We start from the raw sequence: 25,645 nt of genomic DNA, 5'->3' as shown, positions 1-25,645 counted from the left end.
GTGCCATCCTTTTCAATAGTAAAAAGTTACTCCTCTTTGTATTTTACCTGTGGATCTTAAAACAACTTTAGATGTTATAGGCTAAACTCTCTGTTGAGGTAAATGGGAACAGTTCCATTGACTTCAAAGTTCCACCCACTTACATCAGTAAAAATTTGACCCTGTATGAATGTACATTCTATTTTAGATACTGTAACAAAGATCTATGATGAAACTCTGGGCAAAGAATCCTCAGTTATGAAGCATGTGATGGGATTTAAAGTTTTTTTTTCTTTTTTCTTTTTTGTATTCTTTAGCATTTGTACAAGCTCAAAATTGTTATGTCAGTAACTGGATTTTTGGAAACTATAGCCAAAAAATAAAAAGAATATTCTTGAGAATAAAACTCATTGATTCTCTTAGTTGGTATTTATATTCCCCCTTGTTTATTTGTGAACATTTACCTAAGTTAGTTTTTTATTCATAAGAAAGTTTGTGCAAAACAACAGTATCTCAGGTAAAGATTCAGATACATTTGCATGAGTATTAACACGGGAAGTATGCTTATGACCATTTAGAAAAGATTGTTTTTATTAACTCAAATGTCAAATCTTGACTACCAAGTACATTTGTAAAAAAAAAAAAAAAAAAACATGACCTTTTTGCAGATAATTGATAAGCAGAAAAAGGAGACTCTATGTTTATAAAACTACGATGGTCTAGTCATGGCGTAGAAACTTGTGACTTAAGTGACTAATCACAGGACAAAAATAATGAATCGTAAATAATAAATACTCATAGCAACCAGTTCACGCTTCATTTCAAAAAGCACATTACAGAATTAGAGGAGATTCAGAGAAGGGTGATGAGAATAATCGAGGGCATGAAAAAAACTTTCATGTGAAGAGAGATTACAAAGATGGAAATTGTTTACCTTAGAAAGGAGGACAGGCTAAAAGTTTAAAAAATAACAAACTGTCTAGAGAAGGTAGATCAGGAACTTCTGTTCTCCCTGCCTCATAACACAAGAACAAGAGACTATTCAATTAAATTAAAAGTTGGCAAATTCAATACTGATAAAAGGAAATACTTTTTCACTTGAATAATTAGACTGTGGAACCCATTGCCACGGGAAGTCCATTGAGGCCAAGAACTTAACAAGATTCAAAAAAGAATTGGACATTTATATGAATATCAAGAGTTACTAATGATAAAATTTTGAAGCGATGTTGAACCTCATGGTTCAGGGCTAAAGCCAATCTCTAATTACTGGAGATCAGGAAGAGACATCTAGTATAAGGGCCACATCTTCCTACTGCAGGGTTCTTACATTTTCCCATGAGCCATTTGGTGGTGGCTGCTGTCACAGACAGAATACCAGGGTAGATGGATCTCGAGTCTGGTCTAGTCTGGCAAATTGCAGTGTTCTTATGATAAGTTAATGTGTAACTTATTCCATTATAAGAAGGTTAAAAGCATGATTCATTAGGCCAACATCATTGTCTACTGTCTTGAGGCGTTAGTTCAAGGATTGGCCTGTCTTTGAGTGCCTGGGTTGGTAAGAGATGGAAGTGTGGCCCAGCTGTGGCTCCTAGCTTGAGGAGGAAGCATTTCATCACCATTGTACCATGCTCTTGGTGAACTTTGGAGTGATGCAGAGTTTCAGAGGGATCTGGAAGACCCTGCCTCAATGCATGTTCTCATTGGATCGTTTAGTTTTGGCATGATATATAATGGCTATTTAGCTACTGTGGATGATTTAAGAAAGATATTAGGGGGTGAGTCTCAGTCCAAAGAGGAAAGACCATCCGAGAATGAAGGGGGCAAAGTGGACAATGATGGGGAGGAAATGGGAAGGGTACTGTTAAGATCTGTCAGAAGATCAAACGTATGACCTGAGAAAACAGTGTGTTCTAGAAGCTAGTGGATTGTTGGATTCTTAACATCCTACAATACTGCACAAGAGTCCTCCAAAATGTTTGTGTGGTGCTGAGATGAATTTTCATGCTCTGGAGATAGAGTGAAAGGACATTAGGGTCTCACCTTGAAAAGCTGCTTCAGTGACTCGGAAACAATGACAGCGGGGCCCTAACACAGGCTAGGTGGAGTAGATGTTATGCATAAATAAGTTTTCAGAGGGAAATGCTCCTGCTGAAGAGACATGGTTCCATGCTTTGTGATGAACATGTAGGTTTGGGAGAAGGGAAGGAGATGTGAGATGTCATAAATCAATATTGTTTGCTAGTTCTAGTCCTAACAATGATCTTTCCAGTAAGCTAATCTGAAGTCCTAGGAAGTTTCTTGCTGTTAGCCTGCACACTTACCTCTTCTTTCTTTAATACTTCCAACATGTCATATCTTAACTTAACTTTCCTTAAACATGCATCTTTTTCTGTATATCTACAGTTTATCTGTACCTTTCACTTCCTCTTATTGTATGGTCAGGTCTGCTCCGAGCACTTCTTTTGGTGTCTCTGAGATGACTTATTCTGCTATGCAGTAATAATCTCTTTCATTCAGACTAACAATCTGATTAAAATCTACCTATCCCAATATTCTGATCTGAGCCTGCTACCCACATGTGTAATTTTCCTTTACTTGTTTCCCTTAGACAAATTCACTTACAATTAAAACCAGGTTAGGTTAAATTCCTATTCCTCTGTCTGCGCTTACCTTGTATATAGAATGAAAATGCTCTTTAATTACCTGATTCAGGGAGTGATAAGTGATCTTTTTCATCCTCTGCTAGTAGTGGGTGTTACAAATTGCAGTTTGGTTCTAGCTACAGTACATATTGTAGTAGGCAAAGGCATAAGGCAAATGTCTTCCATCATCATTTTCATCACCTATTTGTTTGCTTGCCTATGGCACAGATTCTAACAGACAGCTCAAAAAAAAAGTCTTGGGATAAATTTGAAACACAGGCAGTTTATTTTTTCTGTCTTGTATTAAGATATATTTCCAAATTGTTTCCATTAAGTTAGTGCCTTGCCAGCATTTATTTTATTTTACTTCAAAGCTTATTTATTCTCCTTCCTTGAGCACCAGAGTAATGTATTGAATACAGTTATACTGTGTTTTTTCAGGTCTGGAACCATGATGGCTCAACAGATTTGAAGCTAAGCCCTTTTTATATAACTACTAAAAATACCCCAAAAGTAATTTTTAAAAAAATCAATTACTTGTTAATTGTTGAAGTTTTGTTTCTGCACCTTTCACCCTTTATCTGCCAGCCTCTAACAAAAACCACATGCACTTTCTTTAAGAAGTTAATAGTAAATAAAAAAAAAAAACCACAACCATGAGACTTTTTGGATCTAGAAGATGTGGAATAGACACTAAAGTGTCTCTTCAGGGGAAGGGTGGTGGTGGTGTCCTTTCTTTGCTCTTTACCTTGCCTTTAATAAACCACCATGTCATGTGTGTGTTTATTTGCAGAGGTGTGGTGTCATGCAGGGAGCAAAATATAATTAACCAGTTTGATGCTGTTTAACTATAAAACTGGTTGTTAGCTTTGTAGCCTTTAGAACTCCCTGTGGGAAATTATTCAACTGATTAGATATTTCATATTCGAAACAAGTTTGTTCATAATTGAAATGTATTGTACAAAGAAACCTTTGTAAAGTATATTTCTTGCTTATTCTGGCACTTCAGAGAGAGCACAAACAGGTATCAATATGTCTGAGGTGACATTAATTTTCATGAAATATAGCCTCACCTAGCAATGCTGATAGAGTTAAGGAGGTGGTGTTTTTCTAGATTTAAATAAAATCCCTTATTAGTGGGTTTGTTAACTCAGAAGAATTAATTTGCCCTAGAGTGAAACTTGGCATATTGAGTCTCTTCATGAAATAGCTCCCCCCCCCACATTTACAAAATATAAATACTGATTTTGTTGGTTTTGTTTTGTTTTTTTTTGTTAGTTTGTTTTGTGGGTATTTTTTGTTAAGACTACCAAGAGAACAACATTTTGACTAGCTGTTCTGTCCCTCTCCTCACCCCAGACTGTTTCCTCTGGCTAAGAAACAAAATATAACCAAGGTTGGAAATGTGGTACGCAGTAATTACCAATATTAAAATGCGTCAAAAGGAATGTGAGAACCGGCAACCCAAGACATGCATTTTATTTATGTCAATAAATGGCAGTAATACTTATCAAATGCTTTATTAAGATTTTTGTACTACTAAGCCTTCTCAAAACACATATATAATGATGAAGACAAGTCACATATAAAGAGCAATCTAGATTGTTTGGTAAGTTGCCGCAAACAAACGTGTTTCAGTAAAGCCAAATGCAAGGTTACACCTCTACAGACAAAGAATATAGGTCATACTTACGGGATAGGGAGCTATATCCTTGTATATAGTGTCTCTGAAAAGGACGAGGTCATGGTGGATAGATAACAGGTAGAACATGATTCTTAGATGTATAAGCAAGGGAACAGGGAGTGGGCGTAGAAGTGGGAAGTGGTATTATCTTTGTCTGCAGCATTAATGAGACCATTACTGAAATGCTGTGTTTGGTGTTCACAGTTTAAAAAGGATACTGATAAATTGGGCAGGGTTCAGAGAAGAGCCATAGGAATAATTTGAGAACTGGGAAACCTGCCTTTTAATGGGGGACTGAAGAAGATCGATATATTTATCTTTTTGAAAAGAAGTTTAACAGGCAACTTGGTTATAGTCTGCAAGTACCAGCATGGAGAGAAGATGTTTCATGGAGGAGGGCTCTTTAATTTATCAGACAAAGGCATAAGATCTGTTCTAGTCTATTGTTGTTTTTTTACATTGTCTTCATCGCTTTAGTATCTGTTCACCTCCCAGAAGTATGTTAAGTGTCTTTACTAACTCTTGTTATGTTTGATACTCTTGATCTTCTTTCTCTCTTTTTTTTTTTCCCCCCCTCCAATGGGAAGGAGTCCAGTCTCATATATGACTCCCAATGAGCTCTAAAGGTAGCTCTAATGAAACCAAAAAGGCACAAAAAATTACAGAAAATTCCAAGGGCAGCCAGCACTGACAACAGATGCTGCCATTTGAAAATGTAGTAGTGTCCTAAATTATGATACATCATCTTTGCATGAGAATTAATAATATAATTAATGTACGTTGGGGCTGTGGAGTGGGGCTGTGGCTGGGGGGGGGGGGGTGGCGCGGCGTGGGAGATGTGGACAGGGATAAGGGGGCCAAGGCTGAGGCTGCAGCTGGGGGTGAGTCTGGGAGCGGGGCTGGTGAGAGTGGAGCTGCAGCCGGGCCGTGGTGGTGGCTGGCAGCTGGGCCCCCGGCCAGGTATGGGGCCCTGAACTGAGGCCATGGCTGGAGGTGAGACGGGGCTGGGTGGGTGCTCCTTCCCTGCCACTCATGGGGCTGGTCTGGGCCCGCCATGCCCCCCCCCCCGAATGTTTCTCTGTGCTCTCCTTGGGGGGTGCACCCCACACTTTGGGGACCTCTGCTCTAACCATAATGGATAGCAACTATACTTTTGTGTAAATGGGAGAATAATTTGATCCTGGGTGTATATAGGTGAGAGTTAATCATTTATATACATATCGGAACTACGAACACTTACATGAAATTGAAAAAGACCATGAGAACAAGTAATAGTAGTGTGTAGCGTTCTTGGATGCTCTGAAAGTGCTTACTGACGTTCCTTTAAACCTGAAGGCCATTTTACCTTTTCTGAGCTCAAAAAGAGAGAACAGATACCTCTCTAGATTCTGGCAAGTTTTGAAGCTTTCTCTTTCAAGAATTTGAGACATTGCTGGCTCTTCCTTAACAGAGAATGAATTCCCAAGGGGTTTTTGTCTGAATTCCCTACTGGTCTTGGATACCTCCACTGCTTTTATGTTTCAAATTGCGTATAGAGAACTCTTTGGGTGCCACTAACATATGAATATGTGGGCACTCTACATATTGTCTCTGCCCCTATGAGTAGTTTCTTTGTACATGTAGGGAGCTCAGACTTGGAATAAAGAAGATAATAGACACTGACCTTTCTTCCATTATCCACATCATTCTGAAGTCTGCACTCTCATCTAAAAGTTCAGGCCATAGTTTTGAAAAATGTCCACTAATTTTGTGTGCTAATAATTTTGAGACTGTTAGAGCCGCCTTTTCAAAGTTGCTGAGCACCAGAATCTGCCATTGACTTCAGAGTGTGTGCATGCAAAAGCAAAGGCACCCCAAACTAGGGGACCTGTTTGAAAATGTTGCCACTATAGAAACATTCAGCATAGATAGTCTCTTGGGGAGAACGTTGTGAATAATTTCGAACATATGCAATATGTTTAAGCACATAATTTTTTTGTTTGGCGTCTTCATTAAGGATCCCGAAGTCCTTATTCAGGCAGATCTCCGTTTGAAGCTGATGTGAGCTTTATGTGAATAAGCACTGCAGCATAAGCTCTCTGATGCTGCATATTTTGGCTTCCCTTTGCTTTTCTTGCAAAGCAATGTTTTCTTTTCTCTGTGGTTTGTTTTTCACTTTCTCTTGAAGTGGTTTGGAATACATCTGCACTGGTGAGGTAGCCAGAAGGGTTTTGTGTGTCTTTGTACTGGAAGGTGAACAGCATAACCCTAGCAACCAGAGTAGTGGTGGGAACCAGCAGAAAGGATATTTAACAAGTAAGACCAAATATCTCCTTATATTTAACAGCCAGAGACATTCTGGAAATGTCAACAACTGATAGTCAGCCTAATTGATGATAGAAATAATTGCAGTTTGAAAGTGTCTTTTCCTTTAGCCTTCCTGCAGTAATATCTTGTTGTTCTTAGCCTGAGCAAGGTGTTTAGCTGTGAGCACTGGAATAGAGGTTTAAAAAACAAGTCTCTTGAACTGATTATATTTAAGAAAGGAATAAGGATGGTAACACCGGTTTTCTTTTGGGAAGCGTGGCAGAGCTTGTCTTAAATAGTCCCAGGGATAAAGTATTTTGAGAGAGATACGCACATAGTGGACCAGATTAATTGCTGGTGTAGCTTCACTGATGTCAGTCAGATTGTATCAGGGATGAATTCCATGTGTGTCTCTTTGTCTGTTTGTATGCAAGCGTCTGTTTCGCTCATCTTCTGTGTTATACGTATGGACCCATCTATTCTTATGTTGTGATTTTCCCTTTCCTCGCTCACAAAGATAAGGAGAAAGAGAAAATGGTTTATTCTGTTTGGTGTGGTGTTTATATATTAGCTATGGATGACTGTCTGAACAACCTCATTAGTTAATAAAAGATTCCTAGGGACCTTGACTGCTTCATCACTCTGTGGGATTATTCAAGCTGTTTTTTCTCAGTGTTACCTGGCTGTCTGGCTTTTCCTATTTTTCATTTTTTTGGTAGGATTTTACCTCCTTTGGAATAAAGTAAATTAAAAAGAAACTGTTCTATTCATCAACAAGTGTCTGTTCCGTTTACTTGCCAGTACATCATTCTTTCATATGCGGCCTGGTTAGATGCTACCCACTCTATTTCGAAAGTCAGCAATTCATCCTTTTAGTATATCAGTATTACTTTTGTCCTTACTCTTATTGTATTTGTACTAGAAACATCAAGCAAGCAGATGACTCATTTCATATGCACAAGGCCACTATCTTGGTACATAAAATGGTTTGGGGTGCTTGTCCCAAAAATTCATGCCTTGTATTCCCCTTTCCCTCTGCTTTATGATGTCCCCACATCTTTTCCTCTCTCTATGGTGCGTTGTCTTTTCTTACCTTGTTTTTTGTCTGCTGTAAATTCCTTGGAGTGCAGTCTTTGTCTTCCTTCCTGTCATTTGAATGCCATACATAGCAGTGGTGCTATGTAAATAATAAAAACTACTGTTTCTGGAGCGGGGGAAGAACACTTCCAGTTTTCTTGTTATCCCAGTAGTTTCACTTCCTCAAACCCAGATGACGCACTGTCTGGGGCGGGTGGCCAGTCCATTCAATTTAATTAAAGCTATCTTAATTTTAAATTACCACTTTGTAGGGCTGAGTAGTTAGGGAAACAATATCTTGTCATATAGTCTCCATCTGTCTTTTACCTCTCAAAATTTCCTAGCCTGTGACCTGCTCAATTTGACAGCAGATGTTCTTTTAGAGGTGGCAAGAGGATGTTTGGGGAAGTCTTTTGTTGTCTTTGGATTACAAAAGGCAGTGATATTTCCTCCTTTTACTTCACTGGACTTTATTTTTTAAAATTTGCCCCTTCTCCTACCCCCAGGGCAATTCCCGTTGTGGTAGCGATGGTGGGAGCTCTGCTGTATGGCTGCCTGTGTTTTAACCACCATGTTGTCCAACCCCACTTAGAGCAGGGCTAGATAAACCACAAGTTAAACACTAGTGACCACCTGGGCCCTCCCTAGACTAGCGCTCTCACTAGTGTTGCTATTAGTGGAGCTGTATTGATGGTAGTTTTGGGGGGGATCTTTAAGAACAATAGTCCAGTATAGACAAAGTCTTTGCTCAGAAGAAAAACTTAGTAAGTGGGAAATATATTTATCTGAAAATTGTGAGATTCTTTTGCCCCGTGGAAGCAAAATGCTTCCATTTTTTATATTGTGGTAGGTAGTGCCTAGGTTCCCCAACCCCATTGTTTGCTAATCATTGTACAAACATGTAACAGACAGTCCCTGCCTCAGAGAGCTTACATTCTAAGCATAAGATAAGAAACAGGTATTTGGGCGTGGGGGGGGGGGGGCGAACAAGGTAACAATGAGATAATGATTCTGCTCCTTACCAAAGCTATGGGCAGCATCTTGGCTTTCTTACGTTGTCTCTCCCTCCATGAGGTTTTTTTTTATAGGTGGCTTGTTCCTGAGCTATGCTGAGCATGTTCTATTCCCATTAAAATAAATGGCAGTTCAGGGTACTCTGCACTTTGCAGTATAGGGCCCTTAGTCCACAGCACAATAGGGAACCAGTATTTTGTCGAGAGCGGAAGAAGTTCTGAGGGTTCTCTTTAAGCTCTCTGCCTTAGAGGACTCAAGATAAATCTAAAGATGACCATGCCCATTCTCTATTCATGAAGATTCTTATACTACGTTAGGGAAGGGCAAGAAGTCCTTAATTGTCTAGGCAATCCTCAAAGGAAGAGGGAGTTTTTTTCCTCCCTTATCAAACAAGTAGGCAGCTGACCCATAGATATTTTAGGGAAGATTTGCTATAATGGCAGGCAATAAATTGTTTGATCTTTATTGCTTTCGTACCTTATGCCAAAAACCTGCCGCTTTTTATGTTCAGCTCATCCGTGTTACTTTTTCCCTTTCAGAAATTACTGCAGCTTCTCAAACTTCGGTAACTAGGTTAAAAAAACAACACGTATGTCATTATGTAAGTTCAGTAGCCTTTATTCCATCATTCAAAGGGTATCCTTAAGGTTCAGATCCACTTCTTGCTGATTTGCTGCAAGAAGAGCTTTGATGGAAAAGATATGATGCTCACTGGCCTTTTTCAGTGTAGCCTTTCAGCAGAGATAGCTGGCGGTCTGCAATAAAAGTTATCTGGCAGGTGGTTTATACCTATAGATGACTATTGTGTAGGGAAACTTTAGAATTGTTTTGCTTTTTACACCAAAAATTAGATGAACAGCTTTCCTTATTGTTTACACTGGAGCTGAGTGCTGCCAATGATGCTGAAAATATCTGACCTTTGTTAAGAAGACACAGTGGCAGGGCATGCAAAAGGTTAAAATGATTCTCCCTCTCTGATTTTTGTTTAGCCTTGTGCTATATCTATGTTTATAGTAGAAGTGTTCTCTCACACAGACTAATGTGTACCAGATGTAAGCCACAACAATCTAGAGTATCCCTGTGACTCATATCTTTATTGTGCTAGAATAGAAACTACAGTACCTCTCCGATTTCCATTGCTCTGATTCAGCAAAGTACTAAAGCTGAAAGAGCCATGGAAATCGGAGAGGTACTGTAGTTTATATTCTTTAAAGCTGGGGGGTGTGTGTGTGTGTGTGTGTGTGTGTGTGTACACACGCGCACACAGTATAAGTTTTAAACAAACAATTTAATACCGGTACACAGTGATGATTATTGTGAAGCTTGGTTGAGGTGGAGGAGTCAGAGGGTGGGATATTTCTCAGGGAATGCCTTACTGCTTAATGGTGAACTAGCAATTGCCTGAGCCCTCAAGGGTTAACTCTCACTCTCTACAAGGCAGCAGGAAAGGAGGGAGGGCAGACAGAGACAGACACACACACCCTGTGTGTGTTTGAGAGATAGAGATGCACATTTCCCCTTTAAGTATGAAGAGTGGGGTCAGAAGTACACTGCCTTGTTAATTAGATCAGCAAGCTGAGACCTGACGCAGCTCCCTCCGTCCATGTGTCCCCCCTGCTCTATGGAAGATGGGGTGTGCAGGGGCAGGGGGACACCCTGACATTAGCCCCCCTCCTCCCCCCAGCAAGCAAGAGTATCAGGAGCAGCTCCAAGGCAGGAGCAGCACATGGCAGTGCTGGGAGGGACAGCTGAACTGCAGGCAACTGGTAGCCTGCTGGGCAGCTGCTGCACAGGGAACTTAGGGGAGCGGGGAGCTGATGGGGGGGGCTGCCGGTCCGCCCTGGTTCCAAGCCCCAAGCAGCTAGTTGCCACGGGCTGCTCTTCCTGCAAGCAGTGGACAAAGCAGGCGGCTGCCAAAGGACATTAGAAGGGAGCATTGCACAACTTTAAATGAGCATGTTCCCTAATTGATCAGCAATGAAACAAGGTTAACCAGGATGACTTTAAGTGAGAAGTTCCTGTACTTAACTTTAAGCATGTAGGTACATTGCCTTTGCTGGAACTACTGATGTCTTTAAAGTTAAGCACGTGCGTACGTGTATTGGCCATGTGACGTATAAGTTCAGTGCATGTGTGTATAAACTCCCTTTCAACACAGTGGCTTGCCACCTTGGTAAAGACCACTGCATTTTTTTAAAAGGTGAACTTAATGCTTCTGAAGGCATCCACACTGACATCCCAAAGACTCGAGTCTTCCCGCCATAAAAGATATGTCTACGCTGGAGCCAGGAGGTGTAATTTCCAGGTTAGGTAGGTGTACACACGCTGGCTCTGATTGAGCTAGTACGCTAAAAATAGTGTGGCTGCAGCGCCACAGGGGGACAGTCCATCTGAGGCCTTAGCTATATATTTAGATGGCTAGCTGTGCAACTGTGGTTACTTGACTATTCGTAGCACACTCGCTCGATCAAAGCTATCATGTGTGCATCTACCCAAGCTGGAAATTATACCTCCAGCTGCAGTGTAGACACACCCAAAGAGGTAAACCAAGGCATGGGAAGCAGCAGCTCAAACTTTCTCACACCAGTGTGATACAGACTTGGCTTGGAATGGGACCAGCCCAAAGGGCAAGATGGTAGTTCAGTTTTCATCGTCAGTCAACCCTTGGCCTCTCCTCTGAGACTGTCAACAAGGATGACAACCATGTTGGTGGTTTTTGCGATGTGGCTGTGTATACAATAAAAACTGAACTGACATCACCACCTCATTTCACATAGGACACCAGACAGCTTTGAGACCGTAATAACTTTTTGTCCCTACTGGCCTGGGCTGGAATTCAAGCCCCTTATTCCAGTGGCTCTCAACCTTTCCAGATGACTGTACCCCTTTCAGGAGTCTGATTTCTCTTGTGCACCCCCAAGTTTCACCTCACTTAAAAACTACTTGCTTACAAAATCAGACCTAAAAATACAAAAGTTTCACAGCAACTATTACTGAAAAATTGCTTACATTCTCATTTTTACCATATAATTATAAAATAAATCAATTGGAATATAAATATTGTATTTACATTTCAGTGTATTCAACAGGATAAACAAGTCAGGTCACTGTCTGTATGAAATTTCAGTTTGTACTGACTTCGCTTGTGCTTTTTATGTAGCCTGTAGTAAAACTAGGCAGATATCTAGATGAGTTGATGTACCCCAGAAGACCTCTGCATGCCCCCCGGGGGTACACATACATCCGTTTGACAACCACTGCTTTATACCGTGATGGCCCCTTGTTGATCCAGTCACCCAGCAACTTCACTGTTATCCATACAGAATATGCTTCAAAGTACCCATCTGCTTCTCACCAGATTTTCAACTTTGGACATTAGGTGGTTAGGAAAAGGAGGTATGAGGAAAGTGTATCCCCCTCCGTTGACTCAGTAGTCTGAAATCTTGGGATCTTATTGCATGAATTGCTCTGCTAGTCCCAGACAGTAGGGTTAGCCCAAATTTTCCCTATACCATCTTCAAGTTTCTTACTGATTTTGTAGTTAAGGCAGTGGACTGGGAGTTCGATCTGGGTTTAATCTCAGCAGTACCACAGACTTCTTGTGTGACCTTGGGCGAGACACTGAAAGGACTGCCACTGACTTCAATGAATGTTGAAGCAGGCTTTTAATCTTTGTTCTTCAGTTCTCCATTTGTAAAAATGTGGATAAATACTTTTCTACCTCGGGGGTGGGTAGGTGGATGGGTTTGAGGCTAAATCATTGTTTGTGAGCTGCTTGTATACCGTGATGAGGGCATCCATCTATGTACCTAGATAGACAAGGATACTAAGTATATGCTTTTGTTGATTTCTATGCAATTTCAGTGTAATAATAGCACAATAATTCATTGAACAGGAGTTGGTGGCCTAGTGCCCTAAACCTTAGGTATAAGACAAAGGGGCCACGTATTCTTCCCTGGGTGTAATAAGCAAATATAGGGAGCTCTGAGATAAAATCTGAACCCAAATGATTGCTATGTTGAATACAGGGATGTTTACGCAAGCGGTAAATACTATCTACTGTGTATAAATATTAGGGTTGTCAGTTGCAGTTAACTCAAGCGATTAACTCAAAACAAATTAACTCCGATTAAAAAATTGTGATTAATCAAAGTTTTAATCGTACTGTTAATAATAGAATACCAATTTAAATTCACTATAAATGTTTTTGGATTTTTTTTTTTTACATTTTCAAATGTATTGATTTTCAGTGACAACGCAGAATAAAAAGTGTACAGCGCTCACTTTATATTATTTTTGGTTACAAATATTTGCTCTGTAAAAAAGGAACAAATGGTATTTTTCAGTTCACCTCATACAAGTACTGTAATACAATCTCTTTATTATGAAAGCGCAACTTACAAATGTCGAATTTGTTTTGTTACATAACTGCATTCAAAAACAAAACAATGTAAAACTTTAGAGCCTACAAGTCCACTCAGTCCTACATCTTGTTCAGCCAATCACTAAGACAAACAAGCTTGTTTACATTTACAGGAGATAATGCTGCCCGCTTCTTATTTACAATCCCATCTGAAACTGAGAACAGGCATTCGCATGGCACTGTTGTAGCCAGCATTGCAACGTATTTACATGCCAGATATGCCAAACATTCTTATACCCCTTCATGCGTTGACTTATAGATTGCACTGTCTTTTATCTTTTTTTACAGTGCAAATATTTGTAATAAAAAATATAAAATGATCTCTTTGTATTCTGCATTATAATTGAAATCAATATATTTTAAAATGTAGAAAAATATCCAAAAATATTTATAGTAAATTTAAATTGGTAGTTTTATTATTAACAGTACAATTAAAACTTTGATTAATCACGATCAATTTTTAATAATTTGACAGCCCTAATAGATATATAAAATCTCCTTCACAACTGCAGGATGTTTTTCGCCTTGTGTAAGGTTTTTTTGTTACTTTTCTAATAAGATATATCAACTTGTCTCTGAGCTGCATGGAGCGTTAGACTTAAAATGAAGGAAGGTAAGCTGGTTCATTAGGCAAAGTTCATTGGCTATAAATACTTATGGTGAGGGGTTAATTCTTCCCTTCACTTAGTTTAAAATAAGAGCCATAGAGATTTGAACTCTGGCACACCAGATACTCCTAAGATGGCTTCCACTTGTGCATTTAACTTTGTCCCCTTTTGATTCCTGCTGCAGGGTTTCACCAGTTGCCTCGGCTAGGCTCAGTGGGGAGAGGCTGTGGCTGATCTTCTGGTCTGGGCCAGCTCTGATGCAGTCAGTTGAAATTGGTGCAAAGGAAGTGGGTTGCCATATTTAAGAGCCTCTTGTGTTGATTTTTTGAAAGTTGAGTGTTCTCATGAGCTAAAGGATAACAGGAAACAAGGATGAGTTGTTGCAGCTGGGAAAGTGGGAGTGATTCAACTAAGAAATTAAGTTTGAGGACCAAAACTTAAAAATACTGCTTTCTTCTTTAAATCACCCATTTAAATTCCCAAACTCCCAGCTTATCATCTTGGGAAGTATGTCCAGCAGGTTAGCCTTCCAAGCTGTACTTGAAGGGTAGAGTAGTGTGTCCTTCCAAGAAAAGTCTAGTTTTTAAATCCCTCTTTATTCCTCAAATTCTAAGCATTCTGGGATTAGATTAATTGTGGTGTAACTCCATTGTCCTCTCTGGAGTTCTTCCAGGGGACAATTTGGTTCACACACTGCTGACTCTTGTTAAAAAAAATAACTAGAAGCACTCTCCTTATGTACAAGAAACTATTTTTGCATTTTTATTTGATATTTATGAAGAACATTGGCATTTCTTTTATTTTGCCCCCATTTGTCATCATGTTTCCACAGACACAGTCACAATAATGCAAGTGACATGTATTTAGAACCTTTAGAGAAGTCCTAAAATTACACATGGGCTGTTTTTTTCCCCTCAGTCTCTACTGACGTAATGCACGGAACACTAGACCCCCGACTTACCTGAACTTCCTGAAACCTGCATTATCTGCAATTGGGTTCTTTCCCCCCAGATGCACCATTGATATAGAACAGTGTGCCCTGTTAACCAAAAGAGTTATTTCCTTTCTCATCCGCTGTGGGACTGTCTTTGATTTGTGAGGGACTACAGAAGAGAAGAGGGGTTGTGGGCCATGGGGAGCTGTAAAGCAGAGACTCAGGCTTACTGCTATCATTAAAGCTTCACCTGCAATTTACTTCCCTTCCGGCAAATTTCAGTTGGCTATTAAAGCTTACTGTTTCTCCTGTGTGAGCTGTCTGAAGCATCACATGCCACTGTTGGTGGGAATTAGAGGACCACCAATGTTCTATAATACAGGCAGTTGGTGCCTATGAACGTGACTGTGAACAGACCTGCCAAAGATAGAGACCAGCCCACCAAGCAAAGACTTGATTTCCTAGCAGCTCAGTCGGGGCTTAGGTGAGATATGCCTGCTGATATTGCCAGTGGTCAGGAAGGAAACCTGCTGCTTTGTAAGCTTCCTAAATTTAGAGGACACTGAGTGATGCTGTGGTAATTGGGCTTACAGATGTACCCTAATTGTAAGCTTAATTGTGAAAAAGTACATGAAAGTTCAAGAGATGTTGCAATAACCTATAAAACAAATGTTCATGGAAAGTAGTTGCTTTCAGTAATGAATGTTATAGAAAGGTATGAAAGTGAGACCAAAAAAACTGAATTAGTCTAAGCAAAGAGGCCTATTAATGTAACTCAAAGACTGTACTGTTTAGTAAAAACAAGAAATGTGGAACCAAAAACTAATGAACCAAAACTGATGTGTCAGATACTAGGCTTAATTGGTGGACAAAATGATGAGGGGATGAGCTACTCAACCCATGACTCCCTTTTTGGGTCCTTAAAAAACACTTTTTGGGGGGAAGGAATAAGAACAGAGTGAGGCTACTGGACCAACTTCGTCCTCATGACTGGTCCCCAGTGTCTCCTGGGACCCTAGCCTTCCTCATCCTGATCCTGAGAGATGTCCTGACCAGCCTGGGCCAGAGAGAGGGATCCAGATGGCAGCGCTAGCCCTACCAGCTCCATCTGAATCCCAAAGACCACCTGAAATAAAATGACAGGTTTCAGAGTAGCAGCCGTGTTCGTCTGTATTCGCAAAAAGAAAAGGAGTACTTGTTACACCTTAGAGACTAACACATTTGTTTGAGCATAAGCTTTTGTGAGCTACAGCTCACTTCATCGGGTGCATACAGTGGAAAATACAGTGGGGAGATTTTATATACACAGAGCATGAAACAATGGGTGTTACCATACACACTGTAACAAGAGTGATCAGGAGAGTGGGGGGAGAACCTTTTATAGTGATAATCAAGGAGGGCCATTTCCAGCAGTTGACAAGAATGTGTGAGGAACAGCAGAGGGGGAAATAAACAAGGGGAAATAGTTTTACTTTGTGTAATGACACATCCACTCCCAGTCTTTATTCAAGCCTAAGTTAATTGTATCTGTTTCTGAAGTTTTTTTGTTGAAGAATTGCACTTTTAGGTCTGTAATCGAGTGACCAAAGAGATTGAAGTGTTCTCCGACTGGTTTTTGAATGTTATAATTCTTGACGCCTGATTTGTGCTTCAAAAACAGACTCCGAGAGACTGCTGAATTGGAATTAATTTGCAAACTGGGCACCATTAATTTAGGCTTGAATAAAGACTGGGAGTGGATGTCATTACACAAAGTAAAACTATTTCCCTTTGTTTATTCCCCCTCCCCCCACCACTGTTCCTCACACGTTCTTGTCAACTGCTGGAAATGGCCCACCTTGATTATCACTACAAAAGGTGTCTTCCCCCTCCCCCCCCCGCCGCTGCTAATAGTGCACCTTTCGTGTGGTTACAGTGTGTATGGTAACACCCATTGTTTCATGTTCTCTGTGTATATAAATCTCCCCACTGTATTTTCCACTGAATGCATCCGATGAAGTGAGCTGTAGCTCACGAAAGCTTATGCTCAAATAAATGTGTTAGTCTCTAAGGTGCCACAAGTACTCCTTTTCTTTTTTTGAAATAAAATGGGATGAGACTCTAACAGCAACAATAACAGTTCCAGCCCATTTCAACTCACTTCCCTTTTCCCCAAAAGGGCAGTTATTACCATCTAAGAGACTGTCAAACAAGACGGGAAGGTTTCCTTCTAAAAACTCTCTCCAGCTAAAGGAAAGGGAACAAGGGAGGTTGTTAAAATGAAATTTGGACTTAATATTTTTCATTGCAGATACTTTAACTGTTTTTTCCTTCTCTGTATCTTTAATAACAAGTTACAAGGATTTTTAATGGTGCGTTTGCCGTAGTATTAAGCAAGCTGAGGTCTCTGTATACCAAACCCCAGACCTTGTTTAATACTATTTAATGTTGGATTATGTTAACACTTTTGGCCGATGTATTCCACCCTAATTAATACAGCGGCGAAATGAATAGCCACTTGCAGACTGACTTGCATGGTTGAGCCTTTTGAAGTGTTGGTGTCCATGTAACGGAATTATCATTTCATTTCTTGTTAGGCTTTAGAAGCGAGTACCCTTGAGAAGCAGGAAGATGATGAGTGACGCAAGTGACATGCTGGCTGCAGCTTTGGAACAGATGGATGGCATTATAGCAGGTAAAAACATTATGCTGTTTGTTTAACCAGTTCAATTCTCCTTTCATATGTGGAGGGCTGAGTTCCAGTCGAAGGAGGATGCAAATAGAACTGTGTTTGACTTCCTACTAACTAGTTTGTGAAACTCAAAGGATGCAAACAGATTTGAAAGAGGATGGCACAAATGCCTGCAAACACATAGTGCCAATGCAATTGCACCCTTTCTCTGATCTCCCCGTCACTATAGTTCACAAAACCATTGGGCAATGTGGTTCAACTTGAAGGACTGGAATAGCCAAGGATGTGTCGAATCAGGATTAGTGTGTGTTTGAAGAGTAGTGGGGTGTCAGGAAGGGAAAGCTTATCTAGTGCTGTACCTCCATTCAAGTCTTGGGAGAAATTAATTAAATGGGCCTGGATGGGACAATTCAGATTAAGAACTGAATTTTGATCCCTTTGAAGTAGGGGCTTTTTGAATCAGGGCTTTGGTTTGGGCCTATCTCTAACTTTAATGTTTTCATAAGCATGAGCAATTCGCTCATACATTTTTACTGGGCTGGGGAGAGAGATCAAAAAGTATATTACTTCCTGAACTCTTAAAGCTGTGTCCAGTGAGCTGTGAAAAAAATACAATCATATAAAACAGAAACAAAGCAGACAGAAGTTTTTGGTTTGATTCCATTCCAGCAGAGCTATCCAAACAGCTGTTCAAATGGAAGAAGTATTCTGCGTAGGCAGCATCAGAGATATGAAGGCTTCAACAATCCCACATACAATAATTTCCTTTAAAAAATTTCAAAAAGTGCCTGCTTTGCTGGAACTGACTTTTCTCCACAATGCTATCTTCTTAAAGACCTCTGGCACATATGTGCAGGGAATACAATGGGTCATAATGATGTCCTAGGATTGATATAGTCTATCTCTTTAAAAAAAAAAAAAAAAAAAAAAATCTTTAAGTAGATATTAGCATGCAGATCTGGTCAAGCATCTGTATTATAAAGGGCCCAAGTAGGCTTGGACAGCATGGGGTTTAATGTAAAAATAAAGGGTGGTTATCGGGATGTTTAAGGCACCAAAGACTTAATTACATATGTCTTTACAAACCTTTAAATAATATTGAAAAGGAGTTGTTAATTCTGTCCTAACACCTCCTATACTTCTGCAAGGGATTTTTCTCTTTTTAATTTTCTCAAGGGGAATTAATAGTTGGAATGCTTGCATTTTTCAGACTGCCAGACAAATGAAGGCTTAGAAGGAAGTGTACATTCTGCATATAGCTGCAATATTGAAACAGTTAATAGCACAAAAGCTGATACTTTGTCGTTAATATGTCTCATTGTGTCTAGGCATTACAGTATTAAGTCGTTACAGATGTGACAGTCTCACATCAGTGTGTTGCAGTGTCGAGACAGAATTAGCTAAGCTAATTTAAATCAGCTTTAACTGTGAATTTCTTCCCCTTTTTATTGAACCTTTAACTTTAAAGTGAACATCCTTTGTGTTAGTAAAATGAACCAGGGGTACTTGTGGCATGTTAGAGACTAACCAATATATTTGGGTATAAGCTTTCGTGGGCTAAACCCACTTCAGCAGATGCATCTTCACCTTATTGCCGATACAGACTAACACAGGTACCACTTGAAACCTTTGTGTTAGTGAATGATAACTTTTGCTTATTAATACTAATGTGTGAACTCCACGATATCCAGCTTGTTTGGGCTTAGGGTTTTAATTTTAGGGGAAGTCATTCAATATTTCCTCTCTCTCCCTCTTTATTCTCTTTATTTTTTTAAAGGCTTCCAACCCCTTACGTCAGGGTAACCTATCTTTTTGAGTGAAAAATGTTGACTGCAATTCCCTGTGGAACCCATCAGCTCTCTTGGGTCATGTAATCACCACGGAGTGAGACAAAACACTGCTAGGGCTGAGCATGTTTCTTCCATAGTATTCCCAACCTCTGGTAGCCTGGGGAGCTAGGGGACCAAGCTGTGCCTTGAACTCCAGTGTACTTTGTATTGGCATGTTACTCTGCTGCAATACAGTCCGTGATGTATCATGTTAGGTTTCCTGTACATGAAAATTATAGAAAAAATACAAATTACAGGTAGCAGCAGGACACCAGATGAGTATCAGTGAATAATTACCTATGTCTGTGCTGTAACTTGGAGATGAGCCTACATCCAAACACCCTTAAAGACTGGGAGGTTCAAAGTCTTACCTTTCTAACGTGATTGATGTGCCCTCTCTCTCTGCCACGGCAGCCCCCGAGCTGGGGCTGAGAAGGATGGGAGGGCGGTCTCTCCCTCTCCCCCACCACGGCAGCCTCCGAGCTGGGGCTGGGAAGGAGGAGGTTCTCTCCCTTTCTCCCCCACCACGGCAGCCTCCGAGCTGGGGCTGGGAAGGAGGAGGTTCTCTCCCTTTCTCCCCCACCACGGCAGCCCTTGAGCCGGGGCTGGGAAGGAGGGGCAGCCATAGCCCTGGAGCTGGGGAAAGTCGCCACTTTCTCTGGCTGCCGCAGCGCTGCACATCCCAAATTCCACCCACCCCCTCTTCTCACCCCACTCCCCCCTCCCACCTACTCCCTATTCCCCCCAAGGCCACCACCTCACCTTACATGTGCATCTTCTCCAGGGTCCAGGCACCTAATTAGTGGAGCCCATGCCTGCACAGCTCCACTAATAAGGTGGGAAGCCCTTCATTCTTTTGTATGCAGCCACCTAGGGGTGCACCTTAGAGGGAACTATCTGTGGACCACCTGAATGGAGCTCACGGACCGCTGTTTGAGAACCTCTGTCCATCCTAGTTGTATTATAGCAAGTCACATAATTGTATTTATATATTTATTTACTCTTGTGGCTTATCTAATGTAATCCTTGCTTGCTTTTGTGTAGGTTCCAAGGCTTTGGAGTATTCCAATGGTATATTTGATTGTCAGTCCCCTACCTCTCCATTCATGGGGAGCCTGCGAGCACTGCACCTTGTGGAGGATTTGCGTGGTTTATTAGAGATGATGGAAGCAGATGAAAAAGAAGGACTGCGATGTCAGGTTCCAGATTCCACAGCAGAAGCTTTGATTGAATGGCTCCAAAGCCAAATGGTACAATATCCCCTTGACTTTCTTATAAAATATTGGTGTCCTGTCTTACATGCTACAGCTGGTCAGAAAATGGGTTTTTATTTTTTCCAGAAAAATTCTGAATTTTCAGTCAAAAATTGAAAACCAAAATATTTGGGACAAAATGGGAAATAATTTGCTTCAGAAAAGCTGCTGTAGAGCCTCATGATCTCATTGTCCCTTATAGCCCAGGGTCCCTGGTTGGACATTTTCCATGATGCATCACAGTGTCTCCTCTTGGTGGGAAATTTTTCCAGTGATTGGGCATTTTATATTTTTATGGAAAAAATCAAAATTTTCTGTGGAAAGCAGACACTGTTAGTGAAAATTTTAGTTAGTTGAATTTTTGATGGGAATTTTTTGATCAGACCAACTGTTTACACTTTTTGGTATTAATAATCTATCAGGAAAACTTTTAGAATGATAGCATCTTTAACTGACTGTTATGTTGGTTTAAGAAATAAATTAGTGGTATATCGTATTATTCAGCATAAATTGCATATTGGAGACCAAATCTGTTCCAGTTACCTTCTGTGCCTGTGAATTCCAGTTTTGTCATCCTTACCTTGAAGAAACCCCAGTGTGTACTTGGCAGGATAATTTTTCCCTTGCCCATGGCTTGTTACTACTGCATTTGAGAGCAGTGTGTTACTCTGTAGTAGAGTGTGACTTAGGAAAGCACAGAGGAAGTAATTATGCACAGTATATGAGAGACATAATTTAGGGCAACCTTTTCAAAGAGGCCTCAGCCTGATCACTAATTTTGCATCCCTAATCCCCTTCTGGTTGCAGTATTCCTGGTGTACTTGCTTGCGGGTACAAGTGAAAGTCTTCCTTGTTTGTGAGTACCTTTGGTGCTGGTTGGGTGGCTTAGGGGAGAATACATATCTCAGGGGAGCTCGGGTGGTGGAAGTGAAAATAATATATTAGACCTCATACTTCAGCGTTTGTCAATCTCTAAGGCTACATACACATTACCACATGTGTCAGTATAGGTTATGTCAGTCAGGGGTGTGAATAAGCCATCCCCGAGCGATTGTAAATTACATCGACCTAAGCGCTGGTGTGGAAGTTCTCCCGCCGGCATAGTTACCACCGCTCTCGGGGGCTGGAGTAACTAAGTTGACAGGAGAGCTCTCTCCCATCGGTTTACAGTGCCTGTGCTAGCACGCTACAGCTTTGTAGAGTAGCCATGGCCTAAGTGTTAGCAATCAGAATAACACCTGATGCAAGGAGGGGCAGGGAACAGATTATTCCACATCTACCTACTGCAAGGTTTTGCATCTTCCTCAGAAGGAGCTAGTGCTGTCTGCCATTGGAGACCAGATACCAGACTAGATGGACCTTGGGCGCGTGGGAGGGGGAAGTGGGCAGTTCTTGTGTTCCTAAGACTGCAGTCTGTTAGTAACATTCACAACACTGCATGCAAAATCAGTTGTGTGTGCAAAATTAGAGGCCATTTTTGAATATTGGCCCCTGTAAGAATGTAATGCTTTTCATTGATAGAATTTGCTTCTATTTGACTTCAGGTGCCATCTAGTGGCACATGTAGTTCTGTGAAATCTCAGTTGAGAGATACTGGTCCTGGGAATAATACAGCTGCTGAACTTTTCTTTTATTGAAGGTTCTAGGAGGAGAGCTGTGTTTCTGAAGTAGCTTTTGCTTTATACTATTCAAATGACCCAGGGCCTGATCTAAAGCCTGCTGAAGTCAGTGGAAGTCTTTTCATTGACTTCAGCAGGCTTTGGATCAGAGCCCTCAGTGTTGAAATCTGTGATCAAGACCCAAAGTGGCGGTTAACACACTGATATCAGAAGGAAGAGATTGAATTATATGGGATTCAATTCTTCAAAATATATAAAGTTATCTATAATTTCAGCACCTTGAAGGTCTGTAATTTACAGTAATAACATCAACTCTAGCTAATATCCTGTCTGTCTGGAATGGGGGTAAACATGGGACTTAATCATGTGCTGTCCAAGAAGTTGATTTATAATATTTGAATGCTTGTGAAAGGTGCTAAGTAAATTATACTGGTGATGAATGAAAAATCTCTGCAGGTAAAGCATGGGCAGTACAAGTTTGGCTATGCTGGCCTGCCAGTAGTATGCCTTATTCGTGAGCAGGAGGGGCTGTCTGTATCAGCAAGAAGAGAGTTCCATCCCCGTGACCAGTTTCTCTGCTAAGACTATCAATAAGGATGCCAAATAGTGCCAGTTTTGGTCGTGGTTTTGAGATGCAGATGTGCCTGCCTATTAGGAACTGAAAAGAAATCGCCAAACTCATTTCACATAGACCACTGAACAGCTGTCAGATGGTAACAGCTTTCAATTACTGCTATCACAGGTGGAATTTGAAGTAGTGATCTAGCTGGGAAAGGGTCTGGATTAGCATTCCTCATATCAGGGGTCGGCAACTTTCAGAAGTGGTGTGCCGAGTCTTCATTTATTCACTCTAATTTAAAGTTTCTTGTGCCAATAATAAGAATCCATGTGATTCATGCTGAGCTGCGCCCCTTCTTGGCCCTGTCTGCACCCCTCAGTGCCCCAGGCTGGGGCCAGCTGCAGAGCCCCAGGCTGGGGCCAGGAGCAGAGCCCCGGGCCAGCGGATGGGACCCCAGGCTGGCAGCAGAGCCCCCCGGACTGGTGGCCGGGACCCAGGGCCGGCAGCTGGAACCCCAGCGGCCAGTACCCCAGGCTAGCAACAGATCCCCCCAGACCGGTGGCTGTGACCCAGGGCTGGCAGCAGGCTGAGCGGGGCCGGCGGACGGAACCCCAGTCCAGCAGCGGAGACCCCCGGACCGGCAGCTGGGACCTGGGCCCGGAAGTGGTCTGAGGGGGCCAGCAGACAGAACCCCGGCTGGCAGTGAGCTGGTGGCTGGTAACCCCAGGCCAGCAGCGGAGCCCCTGGGACCGTGGCCATGACCTGGGGCTGGCAGCAGGCTGAGTGGGGCTGGCGGTTGGAACCCCGGCTGGCAGCAGAGCCCCCAGGACTGGTGGCCAGGACCTGGGCATTGTGAGTGCCACTGAAAATCAGCTCTCATGCCATAGGTTGCCTACCCCTGCCTCATATAGTTCTGTATAATGTGGTACAGTTAGCTGAGATTTCTTTCACTCCCACAATATTGAAATTGGCTGTCTCAAGTTATCCTCCTGGCTCTCCCTGACCTCACACCAAATTGTTCTTGCTGTACTTACATGTGTAGCCCCTTTGGGATGACTCGCAAAGGAAGGAGAGCAGGATTCTACACACTAAGCATTTAAAAACAAAACGAACCTCCTGTTTCAGATGTCCTTTTTACACAAAGGGCAAGTCTTTCAGTTAAAATATGGATGTGAAATATTTTAAGGAAACGGCTGAGTGTGCCAAATGGCCAGTTGGAACCAGCTGTACGTGTTGTGCAGTAACATCTGCTCATGGAGTTGTTTATGTAAAGTGATCAAGTAGTTTCCATTGAGGAATTCAGAGGTAAACTAATGTTTCCATTGAACAAAATGAACTCTTAACATCTCCATTTGAAATCCACAATGTGTTAATTAACTCAGCGGGGTAGAATCAAGATGCTTTTCTTGTCTGCTTTTCTAACTCAGGTGAATAAAAAAATGTGTGGTGGAAATCATGCAGACATTTCCCTGGGTGCATGCTGGAAGTGGATGGATTTATGTGATTAAACTTAGATGGGCCCAGTCATTCACAGTTTAGATCTGGATTCAGGCTTCTTCAAAGTTCAGAAGTATTGGGATCCAGGGTTTCAGTGTGTCTCATCATAGACGTAGGAAACAGCTGAGACGTTCATGACGAGATCATAACCTTTCCCGAGCTTCAGGGATTTTCAGTTTGTTGCTGATGAATAAAAATTCTCATTCTATTCTAATGTGTATCTACTTAATGTATATAGTGCCCAGGGCAAAGCAGTTATTCACAGTCTCTTTTCTCTGTAAATAGGTCTGGTTTTGTTTCTCAGTGCTTTCCAGGTCAGATATGGCCAGTTTGCAAACAAAAAAAAAAAAAAAAAAAATCCGTTTCTAACTATGAGCCCCACAAATTGAAAGGTAGTATTTTTATCCTTCTTGCATATCATCATGGGTAATAAAGGTATTTCAAAGCAAATTCTGCTCTTCATTGTACCACTGCAACTCTGTTGCTTTCAGTTTAAACTTGATACATAATTCTGTTGATGAAGCACAAAAGGGAATAGAATTCAGCTCGCTCTCCCAGAGTTGGCTCCAAGGTGCTAATAAGAGTTAAATGCAGCAAAACCTTTTTTAGTCACTAAAGTCAGCAGCTCTGGCTGGGGACAGGTACACGGGAGCAAATCTCTTGAGTAAGGAGGTATACGTTTTACCTAATCGCTTTTATGAGTGGAGCCTCACTTTAAGCAATGTAGAGTAAAAATCAAACGGAAAACATAAAATCTAAAGACACCCGTCAGTCATAACTGCACCTTCCTCTTACCAGGACCGGCTTCCTCTCTGGGTAGCAGGCACTCTCAAGCTGCTAGCAAGTTTCTTAAAATGCTTTCCCATAACCATGAGCATCACCTCACTCTTCTCCTGAGTTGAGTTTTCAGATTGAAATTGGATGATTTGTTGTTGCTTTTTAAGTGATATTGATTGATTGATTTGATTGATTACAGAAAAAACATGGTCAAGTTGAGTGAGTGTCCTGTGCCTTTCTGGGATAACTCGCTGTGTCTTGTTTAAAGATGGGCCTGGTCCAGAACCCCAGACCTAAGCTCCCCAAAGTTTAGATCTAAACCTTTCATCTTTGGCCCCTCTCTAATGGTGGTCGGGGTGTAACTCTGCGTGTTTTTTATACACAGGAGCCAGTAACCTTTAACAGCCAGTGACCATTTTTTAGCCAAGTTTCATGTTCACCATGGATCAGTTCATGTGTATTTTCAGCTTTTGGTAATGAGTTGACTTGTGATGCTGACAGTGATTTCCTGGATCCATGCATGTTGTTATTGCATCATGAAAAAACGCGGTCCTCTCGCAAACTCAGCTACAGGTTCTGCCTCCTCTTTAATGAGTTAATTCCTTCAGAAGATGGCCAGATTCCTGGGAGCTAATAAAACCAATAGTATTCTTTATGAGGACATATTAGGTTTCGAAGATAAATTTGCTTGTCTGAGATAAGTGTACTGAAATAAATCAGCCCTTTTTAAGATGTGGAGTGGTTCCCATGTGGCAGAAGTAGATCACTCGCCAAGAAACGTTAAATGTGA

General features: G+C 41.3%; 1 protein-coding gene across 8 annotated transcripts in view; it reads left to right on the top strand.

Moving 5' to 3' along the window:
- PPFIBP1 (PPFIA binding protein 1) overlaps positions 1 to 25,645 on the top strand; it is a 180,262-nt gene that overhangs the window by 85,665 nt on the left and 68,952 nt on the right. For all 8 annotated transcript variants that reach the window (XM_074937070.1, XM_074937036.1, XM_074937061.1 and 5 more), the window contains 2 exons: positions 17,227 to 17,324; positions 20,195 to 20,400. In XM_074937070.1, coding sequence (XP_074793171.1) covers positions 17,261 to 17,324; positions 20,195 to 20,400 — 270 coding nt within the window. In that variant the 5' untranslated portion in view covers positions 17,227 to 17,260. The remainder of the gene's footprint in view (positions 1 to 17,226; positions 17,325 to 20,194; positions 20,401 to 25,645) is intronic.

The sequence above is a fragment of the Natator depressus genome, chromosome 1, assembly GCF_965152275.1.
Source record: "Natator depressus isolate rNatDep1 chromosome 1, rNatDep2.hap1, whole genome shotgun sequence".
Classification (NCBI taxonomy): Eukaryota; Metazoa; Chordata; order Testudines; family Cheloniidae; genus Natator; species Natator depressus.
This window is presented reverse-complemented; position numbering and strand designations above follow the sequence as displayed.